General features: G+C 40.8%; 1 protein-coding gene across 1 annotated transcript in view; it reads right to left on the reverse strand.

The window, feature by feature from the left end:
- LOC122651780 (transcription initiation factor TFIID subunit 5) overlaps positions 1-20,799 on the reverse strand; it is a 65,661-nt gene that overhangs the window by 10,474 nt on the left and 34,388 nt on the right. The window contains exons 9-14 of the mRNA XM_043845311.1: positions 13,415-13,566; positions 10,565-10,675; positions 10,380-10,449; positions 10,253-10,292; positions 8,961-9,125; positions 8,770-8,846 (exon numbers count right to left, since the gene is read on the reverse strand). Of these exons, the coding sequence (XP_043701246.1) occupies positions 8,770-8,846; positions 8,961-9,125; positions 10,253-10,292; positions 10,380-10,449; positions 10,565-10,675; positions 13,415-13,566 (615 nt within the window). The remainder of the gene's footprint in view (positions 1-8,769; positions 8,847-8,960; positions 9,126-10,252; positions 10,293-10,379; positions 10,450-10,564; positions 10,676-13,414; positions 13,567-20,799) is intronic.

The raw sequence follows: 20,799 nt of genomic DNA on the forward strand, positions 1-20,799 counted from the left end.
CTCCCACATCACAAGGATATGGAAAATAAAATTGAAGGGTACAAAGGTGAAACCAGTATTACAAACCGCATGTAAACCGGATAACAAAAACCAAATAGAAACAGCTAAAACCGCACTGCATATAAAACGATTCTGATTTTAGGTGATTCTTATCCGGTGCGGTTTTGATTTCTACCTTGCAAAATATGCACCGAACCGGAACAGCACCATTTGACACCCTTACTCTATTCCATAAAATGGTCCAGACCCAGTTCGATGCCAAGGTGAAGATTCTCCGCTCAGATAATGGAAAAGAGTATATGGATGGTGCCTTTCGCTCCTATTTGAACAGCCATGAAATCATACATTAAACTTCTTGTGTTGACACTCCTGCTCAGAATGGAGTGGTTGAACGCAAGAACAAACATCTCTTAGAGGTTGCTCGCTCTCTTATGTTTACTATGGCTGTTCCTCCTCGCTTCTGGGGTGATGTTGTCCTTACAGCCACCTATCTTATCAATCGGCTTCCCTCTCGAGTCTTAGGTGGCCGCTGTCCCTTGGACTTGTTTGGAAAATCCACTTTTGTTGTGCCTCCAAAGGTCTTTGGCTGTGTCGTGTTTGCCAGGAATCACCATGTACACGGCAAGTTTGATCCCAAAGGACTGCGGTGCATTTTTCTGGGTTACTTAGTGTAAGCAGATTTGAATTAGGTTAATACTTGGATAATCAATGTGATCACCAAGCACTTCTATTTATAATCATAATGAATGAATAAAAAAGATTACAAAACCAATGTGGGACTAAAACCAAAATAATAAACATAACTAAGAAAGAAGAAAGGTCCAGAATACCCCTACGGTATTTTGGACATATAACTAACACTCCCCCTCAAGTTGGAGCATATATATCATGCATGCCCAACTTGACTAAGATAGGATGAAACAGCTTGCTACTCAATCCCTTAGTGAACACATCAGCTAGCTGATCAGTAGACTTCATACAAGGAACACAAACGAGACCAGCTTCAAGCTTCTCCTTGATAAAATGTCGGTCAACCTCCACATGTTTAGTACGATCATGCTTGACAGGGTTATGAACAATGCTAATGGCTGCTTTATTGTCACAATAAAGCATCATTGGAAGATGGACAGCAACACCAATATCTTGCAATAATCCTCTAAGCCATAGAAGTTCACAAATTCCTTGTGCCATTGTGCGGAACTCGGCTTCAGCACTAGACCTTGCCACAACATTCTGCTTTTTGCTCCGCCATGTGACAAAATTTCCACCCACAAAGGAACAGTAGCCAGAGATAGATTTCCTATCAGGAGAACCAGCCCAATCAGCATCAGTATAGGCTTCAACCTTCAAGTGACCATTGGCAGATAGAAGAATTCCCTTTCTTGGAGCGGACTTCAAATACCATCAAAATACGACGGACCGCATCCATATGAGAGGAATATGGATCATGCATGAACTGACTCACCAAACTCACAGCAACCGCAATGTCAGGGCGTGTGTGGGAAAGGTAGATTAGTTTGCCTACTAACCGCTGATAGGCACCCTTGTCAACCGGCTCACCCGCTTTCTCCCTAAGTTTTGTAGTAGCTTCCATAGGAGTATCTGAAGGATGACAGCCAAGTAGCCCTGTCTCAGTCAATAGATCAAGGACATATTTTCTTTGAGAAAGAAAGATGCCCTTTGAAGATCGAGCAACTTCTATCCCTAGGAAATATTTTAGGGGACCAAGATCTTTGACCTCAAACTCACGGCCAAGAAGAATTTTCAAATCCCTGATTGCAGCATCATTACCAGTGATCACAATATCATCCACATAGACTATGAGAAGAGTAACCTTGTCATCAAGTCGTCGGATAAACAAAGTGTGATCAGCATTGCTCTGCTTGTAACCTGTTGAAATCATAGCCTTATGAAATCTGCCAAACCAGGCCCTGGGTGACTGCTTCAAGCCATAAAGGGCACACTTCAATTTACAAACCTTGCCCTTAGTCCTATCATCAGAGAAACCAGGTGGAATGTCCATATATACCTCCTCCTCAAGCTCCCCATGGAGAAAGGCATTTTTGACATCTAATTGCTGAAGATCCCACCCAAGATTTGCAGCACAAGATAATAACACCCTGACAGTGTTGAGCTTTGCCACTGGTGCAAAGGTCTCCTGATAGTCAACTCCATAAGTCTGAGTGAACCCCTTTGCAACCTAACGTGCCTTATACCTGTCCACCGAACCATCAGCCTTCTGTTTAACTACAAAGACCCATCTACAGCCCACTGGTTTTTTTCCTGAAGGAAGAGCCACAAGATCCCACGTATTATTTTTGTGTAGTGCTCTCATTTCTTCCAACATTGCTGTCTTCCACTTTCCATTTGTAGATGCTTCCTGCCAATTTCTAGGAACCGAAACAGAGGAAAGAGAAGATACAAATACATGAAAAGAGGGAGAAAGAGAGTTATACGAAACAAAATGAGATATGGGATGTAAAGTACAAGTCCTAGTACCTTTGCGAAGTGCAATAGGTAGGTCGGGGATTACCAGGAGATGTAGGATCTATGTCTGGAGCCGGCAATTGGATGGGTACTAGTGCTATAGTGGGATGCAACTGCCCTCTTGTGGATCTTCCCCTTGTATAGGTGATCATGTTGGAGTTGTCAATTCTCTTCTGAAATTCACCAATAGTTCTCTGGACCGGAGTCTGCTCCCCCTGAGTAGGAATATTAACAAAACTATTTTCTATGGTCTCCCCCTGTAAATGATTCCCATTAGGTGAGGGAGAAACAGCCAGAGGTTGTTGGGAAGTCTCCAAAGTAGGATGGGCAGCATCCAAAAGGGGCTGGACAGCAGCCGTGGGTGGTAAAGAGGGCAGGGCAGCCAGAGGCTCCTCAGGTAGAGGAATCTCGAAAGCCACATCTTCACCAGCACTCTCCCCCTGAAGAGATGGCGAAGAATAATAAGAAAGGGACTCATGGAAAACAACATCCATGCTAACTATGGTACGGCGGATGGTAACATTTATAGCATTTCTGGGTTGGAGAATAACCCAAGAAAATACAACGGAGTCCCCAAGGTTCAAGTTTGCTGGGAGATTTAGTATCTCGAGCATAACACACACAACCAAACACCTTGGGAGGCACAATAAAGGAGGAATTACCAATTAAAACATCAGAGGGGCTACGGGAGTGAAGTACCCGAGATGGCAGCCTATTAATGAGATAGGCTGCCGTGATAACCGCATCCCCCCAATATTGAGACGGGACATTCCTCGCAAACATTAATGCTCTTGCCATTTCTAACAAGTGGCGGTTTTTCCTTTCTGCCACACCATTCTGGGCAGGGGTATCAACACAACTAATCTGATGAATGATTCCATGGTTAGCCAAATATTTTTGAAATTGTGATTCTTTATACTCTATTCCATTATCACTTCTCAATATTTTGAGAGTAGCCTGGAACTGAGTTTGGACCATTTTATGAAAGTGTTGAAAGCATGAAAAAACTTGATTTTTGATGTGCAAAAGATAGACCCATGTGTTCCTAGAATGACAATCAATGAAAGATACAAACCACCGATTGCCAAAAATAGAGGGCTTACGATTAGGGCCCCAAACATCAAAATGCACTAACTCAAAACAAGAAGAACTTCTTTTATTTGAAATAGGATAATTTGAATGTGTCTGTTTGGCCAGAACACACGCCTCACAAAAAAAATCATCCTTAGTATGTAGGGTGACCAAACTAGGAAATAAATGTGCTAAAATTCCTAAAGGGGGGTGACCTAACCTAGAGTGCCACTGGTAGAGTTCAGAAGAGACCATGGAGTTCTGGTGTAGTGGAGAAGGTAATGGTGGTAGAGAGAAACGACCATCATCAAGCAGGTACAACCCACCGTGCACTTTACCCAATCCAATCGTCTTCCCAGAGGCCAGATCCTGAAACACACAATGAGAAGGAAAGAAAGTAACTTTGCAGTTAAGATCATGAGTAATACTACTAATGGAAAGAAGGTTAGTAGTAAAATTAGGAATGTGCAAAACAGAAGTTAATGGAAGAGAGGAAGTGCAGTTGATGATTCCCTTTCCAGAAATGGATGAAAGGGAACCATCAGCTACCTTGACCTTGTCCTTCCCAGAAGTAGGAGAATATCTATGAAACAAACTAAAGGAACCGGTCATATGATCTGTAGCCCCAGAATCTATGATCCAAGGATGGGAGGCTACAGAAGCACAATAACCTCCAAAAGGAATACCTGACCTGGCAAAGTGTGAACCTGAATGAGCGGAAGAACTGGCAGGAGCTGATGTAGTAGAGGCAACAGCAGCAGAAGACCTCAGCATACGTAGGAATGCCTGTAGATCATCCTGGGATAGACCAGTGTCAGTAGTAGGGGCTGTAGTAACAGTCTCAGTCTGATGGGCCTTGGTCTTTGTCTTGGTCTTGGTCTTGGCAGCTCTTTTTGCTTCAAAGTCAGCTGATTCCCCATGAAGTTTCCAGCACTTCTCCTTGGTGTGATATGGTTTGTGACAGTGCTCACAAACGACAGTCCCCGTAGTAGAATCACCAAAAGAAGCAGTGCTACTAAGTATAGGAAAGATGGGGGCAGCAGCCTTGAGAGTAGATCTGTCAGTAATGGGAGTATGTAACATGGCAGCCCTACGATTCTCCTCAGAAGAAACCAATGCATAAGAGTGTTCAAGTGTGGGAAAAGGTTGATAGCCCAACACTTGAACACGAATGGGGTCATACTCCATATTTAAACCAGCCAGAAAATCATAGACCCTGATCTTGTCCATATGTTTCTTATAAGAAGCAATGTCATCAACTGTAGACGGGTGAAAATCAGAGAAATGGTCCAACTATTGCCATAGGCTGCGGAGAGTAGCATAGTAGTCCGAAACAGAAAGGTCTCCCTGAGTAGTGTGAAGGACCTTCTTTCGAATTTCATAAACCTGAGCATCATTGCCAAGCTGCCCGTAGGTCTCCTTGCAAGCAGCCCAAATCTAGTCGGCAGTATCCAGAAGAAGAAAATTATGCTGTAAAGCTGAAGTCATAGAGCCTATGAGGTAGGACATGAGAACACCATTATTGGCAAGCCACTTAGTCTGAGCAGGGCCTTTATCACTGGGCTTAACACTAGTGCCATCAATATGGTCGGTGAGGCCACGACCAGCAATGGCAAAGGAGGCTGATCTGGACCATAGAAGGTAATTTGATCCATCCAGTTTGATAGGGTTAGGTGGAAAGCTGTGATAATCTGTCTTGTTATTGCCATCATGAACAGAAGTAGCCGTAGAGTTGGTAGAGTCACCATACTGGCAGCAGAGAAGGTCAAACAACTTCAAGTAAAGCCCCAAAAGGTAGAACCAGCAGCCAAAAGAAACCTTGATCGATTAGGTTTTTTTAGGGTTTTGAACAAAACCCTAAAGTGATGGAATCGATGGAGGAGCCTAGGCTGCAAAAAATCAGTATCGAAGTGGCTGAAAGACTGAAGTAGAGAAGTCCTTAATAATATAAACACAACTGTAGAAAAAAATTCGATCCAGAAAACAGGTGCAGCAGCCCCAATATCGATAGAATTAGGGTCTGAAAAAACCCTGTAATTATGAAATCGATCTCAAGGTCTTCACACACCAAAACAGATTTGTAGGAGCTCAAATAGCAGTCGAAGGAGCCCTCATAAGTGGGGAAAACACCTGCAAAAAATCAGGTCCAGTGGGCAGCAATAACCCTAAGATCGATAGGTGTCAGGGTTTTGAAAAAAACCCTGATAATGTAGGAATCGATCTCAAGGAGGTCTTCAATCTTGGGAGATAAGTTCTGAACCAGTAAAACAACAATTCTGCAGCAGCTTGTGGTCTTCAAAGAGAGGAGAGGAGCCCTTGTATCTGATGTACAAGCAATTCTCCAAAAAAAACTGAAGAGCCAACATCGCAGAATATCGCAGCAGTGTTGATGTAGGGCTATCGAACAGAATTATGAAACATTAATGAGGTAATGGGGGCAGCAGCTGGAACGCATGATCACCTCATCAGTGCTGCCCTATATGGGAATGAAGAACAAAGGAGAAGAAGAAGAAGAGAACTAGAAGAGAAGAAAATCGAGAGAGAAGGAGAATAAAAAAAAAGGAGAAAAAGTGGTGTACCTAGTTCGAAATAAGCTCTGATACCATGTAAGCAGATTTGAATTAGGTTAATACTTGGATAATCAATGTGATCACCAAGCACTTCTATTTATAATGATAATGAATGAATAAAAAAGATTACAAAACCAATGTGGGACTAAAACCAAAATAATAAACATAACTAAGAAAGAAGAAAGGTTCAGAATACCCCTACGGTATTCTGGACATATAACTAACACTTAGCTACCCAGAAAAGGTATAAATGCTATCATCCTCCTACACGAAAGGTGTTTGTCACTATAAATGTCATCTTCCGGGAGTTTAAGGTTTACTTTAAATAGCCGGTACCTCTGTAGGGGGAGATTCTAAGTGGTGAAGAGGTCCCGCTGATTGCTCCTCTGAACATTGAGATACCTACTATAGAGGATGTCTCTGTTGAACTAGAAGATGGAGTTACAAGTCAAGAACAAGAAGTGGGACAGATTGAGCAACAACAACAACAACAGGTGCAGGGGGAGAATAATGTGAAGACTAATGTGTAGACTTACACTTGGGGAACTTATTTTCCTTTGGATGGCCCTAGGTACAACGAGACCACCACCACCAACCCTACACAAGCGGCATCTGTTCTTGCTCCAAGTCTTGCTCCTAGTCATGTTTCTGGTAAGCCACCTCCTGACCCCAGTCTTGACTTACCCATTACTATTCGGAAACCAAAAAGGAGTTGTACACAACATCCTATTTCCAACTTTGTGTCATACAACTCTCTAACTCCTGCTTTCCATGCTTTCGTATCTTCTTTATCCTCTGTTTCCATCCCTAACAATTGGTAAGAAGCAATAGCCAAACAAAATGGAAGGATGCGATGAATGAAGAAATGCTTGCCCTTGAGAAGAATCAGACCTAGGATTTGGTAAGTCCTCCACTGGGAAAGAAACCGGTTGGTTGTAAATGGTTCTTTGTTGTGAAGAACAAAGCTGATGGCTCAGTGGAAAGATACAAAGCAAGACTCGTAGCCAAAGGGTTTACTCAAACCCAAGGAATTGACTATCAAGAGACTATTGTTCCTATAGCAAAGATGAATAATGTGCGGGTTATCATCGCTTGTGCTGTGAATCGAGGATGGGAACTCCAACAACTTGATGTGAAGAATGCATTCCTACATGGAGATTTGGAAGAAGATGTTTACATAGAGATACCTCTTGGTTTTACCTCTTCAGAGAGTCAGGGAAAGGTGTGTAAGTTGAAGAAGGCTCTGTATGGTCTGAAGCAGTCTTTAGGGCTTGGTTTGGCCGATTCCATAAGGCTATGGTTGTTTATGGATATAAGCAGAGCAATGCTGACCATACATTGTTTGTTAAAAGGATGGGACAGCAAGTGACCATTTTGATTGTCTATGTTGATGACATAGTGATCATGGGTAGTGATGCACAGGAAATCCAGAAGCTGAAGACATATTTAGGCACCGAATTTAAGTCAAAGATTTGGGGAGATTAAGATATTTTCTAGGGATTGAGATTGCCTATTCAATTAAGGGCATATCTCTTTCCCAAAGAAAATATACCCTAGATCTATTGAGTGAAACAGGGGTGCTTGGGTGTAAACCAGCAGACACCCCTCTTGAGCCCAACACACATTTGAAGAGTAAGGAAGGTGACCCAGTGGACAAGGGTAGCTACCAGAAGCTAGTTGGCCGATTGATATACCTCTCACATACTCGGCCAGACATCACATTTGCTGTGAATGTTGTCAGTCAATACATGCATGATCCTCACTCTTCTCACTTGGAAGCAGCATATAGAATACTCAGTTACCTCAAGTCCTCTCCTGGAAAGGGAGTCGTGTATTCTTCACATAACCATCTCCGGATAGAAGCATACACTAATGCAGATTGGGCTGGCAGTCCTGATGATAGGAAGTCAACATCCGGATATTGCACATTTGTTGGAGGGAACCTAACTACTTGGAGAAGCAAAAAACAAGTTGTTGTAGCTCGATCTAGTGCTAAAGCTGAATTTTGAACTATGGCACAGGGTATTTGTGAACTTTTCTGGCCCAAGGGGCTTCTTCAAGACTTGGGGATGAATGTTGATCTTCCAATGCGGCTCTACTGTGACAGCAAGTCAGCAATTAGCATTGCTCACAACCCAGTCCAACATGATCGAACCAAACATGTTGAGATTGACCGACACTTCATCAAAGAGAAATTGGAACAGGGAATAATTTGTATTCCGTTTATCCAGTCTAGCGAACAGCTGGCTGATATCCTTACCAAAGGGATCAGCAATAAGTTATTTTTTCCTATTGTTAGCAAGTTGGGCATGTTTGATATGTATACACTAACTTGAGAGGGAGTGTTGTAATATGGGTTCAAGGGTAGAATAGTCATAAGGGTATTTCTGTCCTTGTACTCATTCCAGAATGTTCTTCTCTTTATTATAAATAAAGATGGCTGTAGTCACTCTGACTTAAGCCAGTATTCATGGAATTCTACAATAGAATTCATGAAAAACCAATATAAACATAGAGCATTGTATGGAATCAAGTCCTCACTTAACAACATGGAATTTTGTGCTTTCTCAAACAGCTCAAAGAAGTACAGTGGGTAGCATTCAGAAATTTGAATACAAGTAGCAAAAGATTAAAGGTATACCTGAACATCCCACACAGGGTAATTATGACCTTTATAGCAAACAAGATTTGCATTCAACTGCGTACTCCACAACCGAACTGCATAACATAATACAGCTTTAAGTAAATAAATGCATTCAATGCTTAGAAAGTATATCAGTAACTAACCATGCAAATAAATTAGTGGCAGTGGCACACTCAATGATTACATACTGGTTGAGTCAGCTGAAGAGGATAGAAGAAAATCCCCAAGAGGACTAAATGCAGCTGAATAAACAGGTCCAGCATGACCCTGAAACAATGCATAGGATCTTTTCCCATCTTCTGTTCCCAGCAAATTCTCACTAGGAGTTGATTCATTTTCTCCCTGCACAGTAGCTGAAACCAACATTCTTTTATATTGTTAATCCCCAAAAAAATAAAATAAAAAATAATAAAAAGACTAAGGCAGCCCTACTCAAGCTGCTCTTGAAGCATCGTAAAGATCATCTCTGTAACCACTGGTAGGTTTTGTAAAATGGTAAGAACAGAAAGAATAACTTTAAGACTAACATGTTGAGCGAGAAGAGTCAGCAAAAGGATAGGAATATGTAACTTTTTCCTCATGCTATGCTATCTTAACAATATTGCCAATCCCTTGGCAAAAGATTGTGCGTATCAAAAAGAATGCATGCAAAGGGGTGGGGATGTAAATTATTCTTCATTAACAATACTATACATATCAAAAGGAACATTAGCAAAGGAATAGGCTGTAAGTTTTTCTTACGCCAGGGCATTTGAACAATATTGCAAACCCCTTAACTAAAGGAATATGGAGAATAGTTTTCCTTGATTTTGTACTTCTTATTCAATCATAGTTTTGCTAAAACCAGATCAGACCAGGCAACCCAACCAATTAACCGGAACTGCCCTAATTTTTTGTTCAGTCTGGACATAGAACTGCCTAGGACTCAAATCAGAATCAATACGGTCTCAAAAAACCAGACAGCTGAGTTTGATGGCTCCTTGGGTAAAACTTGAACGTTGAGTGTGACTTATGAGGCTTAAACTCACAACCTGCAACAGATCAGGTAAAAGCACTAACTACTATGCTATCTAATGCTCATGTGCTTTGATCGCTTGCATTTTTTCTCTCAAATTATTTTTCAAACCATGGTTTGACCTGTCAAATCCAGGACCGGGCCCCTTTTCTGTCTGATGTGCAGTTTGGTTTTAAAAATCAAAGTTTTCATTCATCGGCTACTTGAAGGGAAATGGAAAGCAGGGGAGAGAGAGAGAGAGAGAGGTCAATGCAAACCCTGTGCCATTTTCACTTTCTTGAATTTATAGCCATTTTCATTTTCTTGAATTTATAACATAGAACCAACACAAAACAACTTAAAACCTGACATTTTTCTGAGGGTAAACACAGGTTGTTCCAACAGTGGAACAGGGAATATCTGTTCACGACCAAAAACAGTAACCACCTGATCTACTGATCCACTGACAAGTTCATAAGTACTTACAAGTGTCTGTTTGTTTTCCAATCTTCGACATGTCCCAAACCTGTGGGAAAGAAAGAAAGAAAGACAGATTTAATGGTGCTATAAAAGACTGGAATACAAATTCCCTAAGAATGGGATGAAGAAGGACCTTGAGCGACGAGTCTGAGAATCCACCAGCAACTAAGGATCCATCATGTGATATTGAAGAACAGTTCAAACTAGAAACCATTCAAGGCAAAGTTCAGCACCGACATACCAAATGATCGGTTAGAAAATGTAAACCAAGAAAATTACAGTGAGAAAAGAAATCCAGAAAAGAAATAAAAACAGTACCCATTATGTGTGTTAATGAATGTATAAAAGCTAACAGATGGAAGGGCCAAACTTCCCAACAGTACACGGTTTCTGAGGTCTTCAAGAATAGAATGTTCTACTTCTGTTGGCCTGAAAAGGGCAACAAAGAAAGGACCTATCAACAGCATATATCAGAAATTTCAGCTTTCCTTATTGGCTTCATGTGTACTGAACTGCCCAAGACAACCCATTAAGCATACATAAAGTGGATGAAACCAGTTAATGAAATAAGAATCAATATCCACAAGAAGCCCAAGGAAATAAGGATTAGAGAGGAAAACCTAAATTGGTCCCTTTTCCTTTTTCCTTTGCAAAATATGTCAAAGAGATTTATTGAGAAGAACTAGAGAAAACAGTTCCTAATGTAGTCCAGTTTCGATATACAGCAAAAATCCTGAATAAATCAACTTGATCATCATCGAAACTAATATTTAGGGTCTCCACCAAAGCACAATAATCAATATGTCATCAGATTCCTGTCCCCATGAGCTTGAAATGGCCTTCAACATCTTCACTGTCATGGAATAGACCACCAATAAAAAGTATCTCTAGCAAATACTTCAAGCTACAAGAAGATCAGCACAAATTCTTATTGTATTTTCAAAGACATATTCAAAAGTCTATTTGACCAAGGGAAATATGATCGTTCCTCCCCTACCGAAACTCAACATGGTTGATTACCTCTTATCAAGGTGGTATTATGCAAGAGTATCCAACCAAACAATCAATTATCCATGGGTTTCCTCACTGCAATTGTCGGTTTTATTGGTGAAGCTATTGACCTCTTTGGAGCTAGGAATAAGGTGCTTACATGGGTTGGACATGGTTTGTATAATTTTCTTTTCATTATGGTGCATGGAATTTCAATTTTCAAATTTAATTAAGGAGTTTTGGTAAAATTTTCAGACTATCTTAAGAGTTGTAGTTGTATAGAGGAAAATAAATCTAGAGAATACGAAAAGGAATGGAAAAATATCAGGGGAGGGTGGTCTAAAATAAATCAAGAGCATATCCTTATTTCTTTTTTCATGACATAGAGACTCAATTTACTTAGGAGTTAAGATGCTAACTCCTACAAATATGAGATGGCATATGAGGACATTGTACTCAGAATCAAGGTTTTAAGTATCCTTATGTATCCGTGATACTAACCAATAAGTATTGTATCTTTAAGGTACCGACAGAATACTGTACAAATATGATAACTTAAAAAAGATTTGTGATTAATAGTAGTTTAGTACATATAAGAAACCTAATCCTTTATATATAATCAATTGAATTCACTAGTCTTGTCATACTTTGTTCTCCTTTTTATACATAATATATTTACATATTACTTATCTATAGTGTTTTATGCTTCAAAACTGTATTTTGCATATATCCTAATCATTTTCATACGTTTCTTGACCATTTCCATGTGTATCTTTAGCGCATCTTGCATCTCTCCAATATGATACGATACGTCTCGTAAAATCACCCTTCCAATATTATACCCGATACCGATACTTTAAACCTTGATCGGAATATTTTATTGAATGAAATTCTGGTTTTCTCTTAGGCTCCATCCGGTTGGAAACCAAGTGAAGAGAAGGGAATGAAAATAAAATGAAAATTTTATTTGAAAAAGTTTAATTGTGAAATTTGGGAAGAATTTAGTTACACAATCATAATTACAAATGTTTCCATTTTCTTTTTACAATTAATTTCACTTCACCATATGGAAATTCAGAGACATTATCTTGTCCATACTCCATATAGGCTTCTATAGAAGTTTTTTACTTGATTCTTCTTTGTGTATATTTATGCAGGGAGAGATCCAGAAAAACAACAAATTATCAACAGATACCTTTTCCTCTTCCTTGTTAGTTCTTAAGTTTACACCAAGACCTTGTCACAGGTTTCCATGAAACCCTATTCTACTAATAAACTATTTCAGCCATCCTACAAACCATCTTCTAGATCATCCAATAAACCATAGACTGGAGATCCAATAACAGTTACCTTTCAAACCCTCCAAATAATTATAGAACAATTCAATCTTTTTGACCAGTTGACCTGTGCAGGATTTGAATCCATTCTGCACCAGAGAAGAGGGAGAGAGAGAGAGAGAAAGCGACAGAGAGGTGAAAAGAAGATTGGCCTTCACAAAGTACAAAAAAATAAGGCAAAAACAGAAGAAGAAATGATATTATACTGCTGAAAGGAAATACAGCCCAGGTTCAGGCATTCAACAGAGAAGGGATCAAGATAAGGATCTAAAAAGAAGCTGTTAAAATGTACAGGTTTGATTAATGAAAAAGGCCAGGTAATAATGGAAATTTTTATTGGATCAACTGTTAAAAATCTGACCGAATGAAGCAAGACAAATAAACAAAAAAAGCAGGTGTTCCAAGTGGAGATCAAGATTAGGCTTAGAGTTTAAACCAGAATGAGTTCTGGGTTTAAGGCCTGGTTTTCATATTAGATTTAAGATTTCAGAGTGTTTATTGTAGAACTTTATTAACATCCATCATGGAAAGGAGAAAGTGGGAGAACAACAAGCATCTCTCGCAGCATCATATTGTAGAAGACCCATTGGCAACTAAGCTATACACCCTAAGCACTGACTTGTTGCAGCATAGTAGCATACTAAATTGGAATCCATAGGCTCAAATATCAAAGGAAAAAGTCATAATTAGATGCAGCTGAGTTATACATCATGATTAATCTGAGTTATGAATTTCTAATCAAAACACATAAAAGTGAAAATGATAAATTATCACATCTCTCATATAACCATGACCAGAATCTATGCAACATTGAAAGAGAACATGGAAATCTAGGGAATACATTACGGGTAAAGTAAGCTCTGGCTTTACGCGGGGAGCTATGGACACTGTGTTTGTCTCAGAACGAATGGTTTTCCCTGTGGCACCAACCACCTTGTCTTTTTTCAACTTCTTGACTAAAGCACCTTGTTTTCCTCCATCCACTGATCTCTTCTGAAGAAGGAAGAAAAGCAAGAGAAACAAATGAGCATATTGCAGGACATCAAATAAAATATATAATAAAAAAAAACATTAACAGCAAGATAGAATTTTTCTTATTGATAACTGATAATTTATTGAGAAATCAAGAAAATTATCCACAGTACAAGCCTCCAAGAAGTAGACACTTCATCAGAAATCCCAGGACATTAAGTCCCAGATAAACAACTCTGCTCCACACCTACAAGAACAAAGGAATTGATGCAGATCACATCCCTTGGAAGAAAAAATTTGCAGATTTGGGTTTGGTTCAGTTTTTTGGGTCAGATTTAGGAGAGGTTGTGAGGAATGACATGTGTAGTAGGGGCCTTGTTACAAGTATAACCTCAGATAGAGATCTATTGGAGGGCAAGGATCCATGTTGCCAACCTCATGTCCTCATCTACCTGAGATTTTTCTGACTTCCTGGGCTGTGCCTCGTTCCTTACTTTCATTTCACTTTCCACACTTCTCATAATGCAAAAGTCAACCTCGAACCAAGGAAACCAGTGGGAGATCGATTGCAGCAGGATCGATACAATGAAAGGAACAGCAGCAGGGTTCAAGACTGAGGTTTAGTGGGCTCCTTAGGGGCATGAAGCAGTCATCCAAGTATCACTCTGATTGGGAGGAAGAGTACTGAGATCAAGACCTTCGAATCAACAGCAGTGAATAAGGAACTGATACAGCCGCAAGTGAGGAAACTAGCCTTCTTTGCCTCTGGACAGCAACAGCAGATTCAGTTATTGTTTTTCAGGATGCTCTCTAGATCTTCACAGATGTAGTAGCAGGTTGCAGGACTTGATTGCAGTCACACAACAGCAGGAACAGTAGGGAATCAAATAAGAGAAGTAGTAGAGGATAGGAGAAGAAGAGAGAAGGGGATAAGGAGATTCGGCTCTCTCAGCCCTAGGATTTTGGCTCTCTCAGCCAGGCCCCCCAGCCCTTCATGTCACAGCCATTGGACAAGAGAATCTTTTGCTTCAAAGCAATTTTTTCATTCAACTATTCAAATCGTCCCTTTGGCTTCTAAAAGCCTTACATATAGAAGAGGTTCAGCTAAGAACCACTCTACAGTAGGATCGATAAACCCACAAATCCAAAACAAAAGGCAGAATTAGAAAGTATATGAAATCAACCAAACCAGCCATGTGAGAATGGTCTCCAAGTCTTGATCGAATGTTAGCCTTAGTGTGGTGAAGATGTCCTCCAAATTTGGTCCAATTCAGGTGGTCAGAAGTGGAGATCTGAGCTGGTCTTGAAAATAGAAGGTAGGTGCTGTAGATCAATTCAGCCAGCAGTGGGGGCTGAAACTTGGATCGAGTGGAGGTCTGGTTGGGGGAAGACTCTGCAGCAAGTGTGATGCAAACCTGATGGAGGGAGGTGGAGTTATGAAGGTGTACTGAAAATAGAAGGTTTATGGTTATGGAAGGTTCCAGCCAAAGGGGTGGGGCAGAAAGGGAAATCGAGTGGAGAGGATGAAGGTGTGGTGCTGTGTTTCAAACCCAGCAGCATTTGGATGGATGGATATGTAGAAATCTCACACTGATGTTGCAGCAGAACTTCGATTCCAGAATAGCAGCAGCCTGGAATAGCAATGGAGGCACTCGAATGGGGAAGACAGTAGCAGCAGCAGTTGATGTGGGGGGATGTCTTCAATCTTCGGATGGTGATCTTCAGTAGCAGCAATCACCAGCAGAGATCGAGCAAGGGAGGAGGAAGAGGAAGAAAATAAGAGAAAAGGATAAAGATGTTCGGCTCTCTCAGCCAGGTTTCTCAACCCTTCAAGTCATGAGAATCACTTGAAAAAAATGAAACAAATTTTCCAAATCAATTTTCATTCATTCAATAAATCATTTGGGGGGGGGGGGGGTGGCTGAGAACAGTCTTACACATAAATAGGAGCAAAACTTGCTTCCCAAGAAAAAAACAGAAATAGAAACTACTTACTGACTAAATCTTCAGAATTAGAAACTAACTTAATAAACTAGTAACATGAAAATAGAAACTTTCCTAAATAACTAGGACTGAAATAAAAATAGCAACATAATTAAATCTTAACACTCCTAAAGGTGCAGCCGAAATATTCATGTGGTCCTCACCAAAAGGTAATATCGGTCAGCAGTGTACTTCAAAATTTGTCAATATAAATTGACATTTATGCCCTTAACTTAAAGACTGAATTCTCTAATAAATAGAAGACTATTCTGCCCCCAAAGTTGTTCTAGTAATATTCTTCCCAAGCCAAACAAGGGGCTGTGATACTGTTCGCGTGAACAGTGTTTTGGCCTCCTCTTCTTCTTATTTTGTCCTAAATCATCTCATCTCTTATGTCTTCATTTAGCTTACTTTCAGTCAATTTTCCCTACTTTGGTTTGCAAGGATCAAGGTAGCCGACCCCATTCAGTTGGGATAAGGCTGAGTTTGTTGTTGTTGTTGTTGTTCTTGAACCCATGGTTTAATAAGATAAGACAAAATTTAAGTCTCCAATGGGTTATATTAGCCATGGGCTAAGTAATTTTGAGTTTGCTATTGTAACGGGTCCATTTTGGGCGTACCCAGTGCACGAGGTTCCCACCACTACGGGGTCTGGGGAGGGTCATAATGTACACAGCCTTACCCCTGCTTCACAGAGAGGCTGTTTCCAAAGACTCGAACCCGTGACCACTTGGTCACAATGGAGCAACCTAACCGTTGCACCAAGGTCTACTGATGCAGATTCATCACAAAATAAGCTTGTTTTATTCAGAATAAGTCTAGGGTTGGGTCATATACATGTTGGGCCTTTGATCCCATGGGTTTTCTATGTAATAGGCCACTTATATGGGCCTAAAATATGGGTAATTAGGTTGCATACGGGATTCCTTCCTTAGTTTTATTTTTATGCAATTAGTGGTCATGTGACTTAGTTAAGTGGTCATGAGACTTTTTTTTTTTGGGGGGGGATGAATAAATAAATCTATTACCAAAGGAAAGAAAGGGGGGGAGAGAGAGAGAGAGAGAGCATACAAGGGCACAAAGCCACAAAGCCCAACTAGAGAGGAGGCTAGGCCTGCAAAAAACAAAAGCCCACATGGGGATAAAGACAGAGAAAGAAGTCCAAGAATATACAAAAGCCCACAAGAGCAAAGAAGCCCAATAGAAAGAAAAGGGCAGCTAAGTCAATTCCAGGTAGGGAATCACAAACCCTAAACCAAATATCTCAACACAACATCGACCAGCTGCCAAGACAAGAATCGAAGCATCACCGGCCACAACAGAGGGGCGCTGGCCTAGCGGAGGTGACAGCCACGTCGGAGAGGCACCGGCCTTGCAGAGAGCAATGGCGAAGCGGCTGCCGGCCGAGCATAGCTTGCAAAGGGCAAACTATGCAGTTGGCAGTAACACGACGTTAGCCCAGCGAGCCAGGCGGATCAGACAGAAGGCTGACTGAGAGAGGTTGGCGGCCAAGCAACTGCAGTCCAAGCGGGCTAGCGACCAAGCGACAACTAAGAGCGCCAATAATGCAAGACGACTAGCGAGGGGAAGGAGAACGGGGCTGGAGGCGAAGAGACGGGCCAGCAGGCCAAGCGAGGAAGGCAGCCAGCGAGGGAGGCGACCCATCAAAGTGAGTGGTTGTCAGAGACGAAAGCCAAGCGAAGCATCGCGTACCAGGCAGGAGAGTCCCCAACGAGCCTGGATACAAACCTACCGGGAGGGCGACTTGTGAGGCAGCAAACCAGGCAAGGCTGACGACCACGAAAAAGGCAAACCAAGAGGGTTGCCAACTAGCATGACTGCAGACTTAGCAAGGATGGCAGCCTCAGCACAACGCTGGTCCAAACAAGAAGACCAAGCACCAAATCCCGAAGAAGAAGAGGAGAAAGTGAAGGAGGAAAGGGAGGGAGAGAAGCAGAAGAAGAAGGGGGAAGGAGGAGCCCGACCTCACTGCCAGACTCCAAAACCTGATGAAGAAGAGGGGGGGGAGGATGAGAGAAGGAGGGGGGGGAGGAGCAACGGCACTGGGTTTTGCTTTCTGTTGCTAGGGTTTTTTCTAGAGAAGCGGCGGTAATCCTTGGGAGATCTCTCCTGAAGGCTCAATTCAGAACTTGAAGGAGAGCTTCAAAAGAACCACTTGGGCTTCCCACCACAAGGTGTTGATTGCATCAAACACCAATCCCACTAACGAACCACCCGGTCTTCCTAGCACAAGGTGTCAATCGGATCAAACACCGATCCCACCAGCCTTGATCAAACACAAGATAAATCTTCAATGGTGAAGAAGAGCAGCAAAAACTTTTCATTAATATCAAAACTCGTGTTCAATACCTGCCCCCCTTACAAACTTATATAAAAGATTCAAAAATAGATTACGGATTGGGTTAGGCCTCTCCTTTTTAATGTAGGAGTCTACTTTTGAGTCTTTTATATAAGGTTGTAAGGGGGGCAAGTATTGAACACGAATTTTGATATTAATGAAAAGGCTTTTGTTGCTCTTCTCCACCATTGAAGATTTGTCTTATGTTTGATCAAGGCTGGTTGGATCGGTGTTTGATCCGATTGACACCTTGCGCTAGGAAGACCGGGTGGTTCATTAGTGGGATTGGTGTTTGATGCAATCAACACCTTGCGGTGGGAAGCCCTAGTGGTTCTTTTGAGCTCTCCTTCAAGTTCTGAATTGAGCTTTCAGGAGAGATCTCCCAAGGATTACCGCCACTGCTCTAGAAAAAACCCTAGCAACAAAAAGCAAAACCCAGTGCCGCTGCTCCTCCCCCCCCCCCCCCTTCTTCCTCCCTTCTCCTTCTCTCATCCTCCCCCCTCTTGCCCTACCTTGCAGTGGGAAGACCGGGTGGTTCGTTGGTGGGATTGGTTTTTTATCCAATCGACACCTTGCGGTGGGAAGCACAGGAGGTTCTGTTGAAGCTCTCCTCCAAGTTCATTGAAGATCTCCTTCAAGTTCTAGTTAAAGATTCATTTTTAATTCAAGTTTCTCAATCAAACAAGCTGCTGCCTAGGAAATTCTTCAACAACAGTGAGTTTGATTGATGCAGATTCATCATCGAAATGGGCTTATTTCTTTAGAAATAAGTCTAGGGTTACATAGGTTGCATACAGGATTAGCCCAATACTTAGTTTATTTTTCATGTTTTAGTGTTTTAAATTGAACCAGTTGAACCACTGGTCCAATTTAAGTGATTTTAATTCAGTCTTTTATTTTAAGTTATTAGAGACAATTAGGTCTTTTTATCTTTTAAAGTTTTAAGTTGTTTTAATTAGGTCCCCACCCCTCCATGATTTAGTGAGGGAGTGTTTTGTTTAGATTAAGATTTGGCCAATGGCCTTTTATTATAAATATTGAAATCGTGGGAGGTTCACCTCCCACAAGTTTATGAGTTTAAAAAAATCATATTGCTGCCTTGTTGCTGCTACTGCTCTTTGAGAGTGTATATCCTTGTGGTTCTATCAAGATGGAAAGGGTAGGTGGATCTCCTATGACTCCTTACGCCGTGACGGCTGGGAGGATCTCCATTGAAGGTGGTTCTGTCCTTCTCCATTGCTCAATCTAGTAAGTATTTTAATTTTCTGCAATTCCCTTCTTCTCCTAATCCTCTACAGCCTACCCTACAGCCCCCCCTTTTAATTTTATTTGAATTCCCTAAACCCTAGTTCAGTTACAGCCTCAACCAACCATCAAAATTCACTCATAATTCAGTCACAGCCCCTTTACATCATCCCCTCCACTCGATATTCATCTCAGACCTATCCAACCATCTAAACCCTAATTCCCCATTAACCTCCATTAAACCTAAAATAGCCTAAAACCTGTTCAGACCTAATCTGCCATCAGAACCCCACCATATTTGGATCGAACATCCCCCTCCCTGTTTGGGAAACTCGATCCCAACCCTAGCCTTAAACTCCCATTTAAAACCCTAATTTTAACCTAAATTCAAAAACCCAAAACCCGAAACCCTAACCTTAAATTTCTGAATTTTAAATTTTTATTTAAACTTTATTCAAACGTATATTATTAGCTTCTCCTAGACCTGCCTATTAAAACCATATAAGATTTAACTCCATTCTCATAAACCTAACCCTAATTCTGCCCTAAATTCCTCAATTCTGCCCATTTGAACCAGCAGCCCCTTTTTTGATCCTGTTGCTTGGCCTCGAGTAGGATCCTTCTCCTATCTAGAGCTACATTATTGATTCATCTCAACCCTAACCTTTCTAATCCTCTAAACCACCAAACCCTAACATTCTCCCTTTTTGTTTTCACTTTTCCCAATACCTAACTTCTGCCCAGATGAGGGAGCAACTTGGATCGAGTTTTCCTTATTGTGAGAGGAGAGTTTGATCCAAAAAAAGGAGGTTTTGCTAGCTGGTTTGGTCTGGGCAGAAGTTTTTTTTTTTTTTTTTTTTTTTTTCCCCAAAAAAAAACCTTCTGCCCAGACCAAACCAGCAAGCAAAACCTCCTTTCTTTGGATCAAACTCTCCTCTCACAATAAGGAAAACTCGATCCAAGTTGCTCCCTCATCTGCATAGTTATCAAGGCGTTTGAGATCCTCCCGGTGCCTAGGCGGCCTAACTTGTGTTCCAATATTATTTTTTTAATATATCAATTATATGTGTGAAACAATCAAAACACACATTTGGTTTTATGTTTTTGAAATTGGTCATTTTCAAGTATACCTAGTCTCACATTTGGTTTATACTGTTCTTAGAAAATATGATGTTATCAATAAGAATTAACCTGCTCTCGATTTAGAGAAATGTTCCTGTTTTCTATGGAATTTGATTGATCAAATGATGCTATTTTTACATGAGACTTTTTGTATTAGGTAGAACCATAGTACTATATCTTGCGATATATCGGTATCTCGGGCCTACCGAGATATCTGAAATATCCGAAATTTCACCGAAATATTGCATTTTTTCTGCAATATTTCAGGAGTCCATCTCGGTGGGTATTTGGCCATATCTAGGCCTGATACTTCATGGACACCCTTATTTAAGCTAAATAAACACATTTAAACCTTCATATTGCAAAAAAAATGAACTCAAAGTGGTGTTTTGGGTTTGCACCCTTGATTGACTGTATACGGTCAGACCCTGTTGTATAAAATAGTTAAATACATATTGTTTAAGTACTAAAAGACATAATAAGAAATTTAAACAAAGTAATGAAACAAAAATAAAGTCAAATGTAGCCTTTAGTTTAAGGTTTAA

The sequence above is a fragment of the Telopea speciosissima genome, chromosome 2 (genome assembly GCF_018873765.1).
Source record: "Telopea speciosissima isolate NSW1024214 ecotype Mountain lineage chromosome 2, Tspe_v1, whole genome shotgun sequence".
NCBI classification, from domain to species: Eukaryota; Viridiplantae; Streptophyta; class Magnoliopsida; order Proteales; family Proteaceae; genus Telopea; species Telopea speciosissima.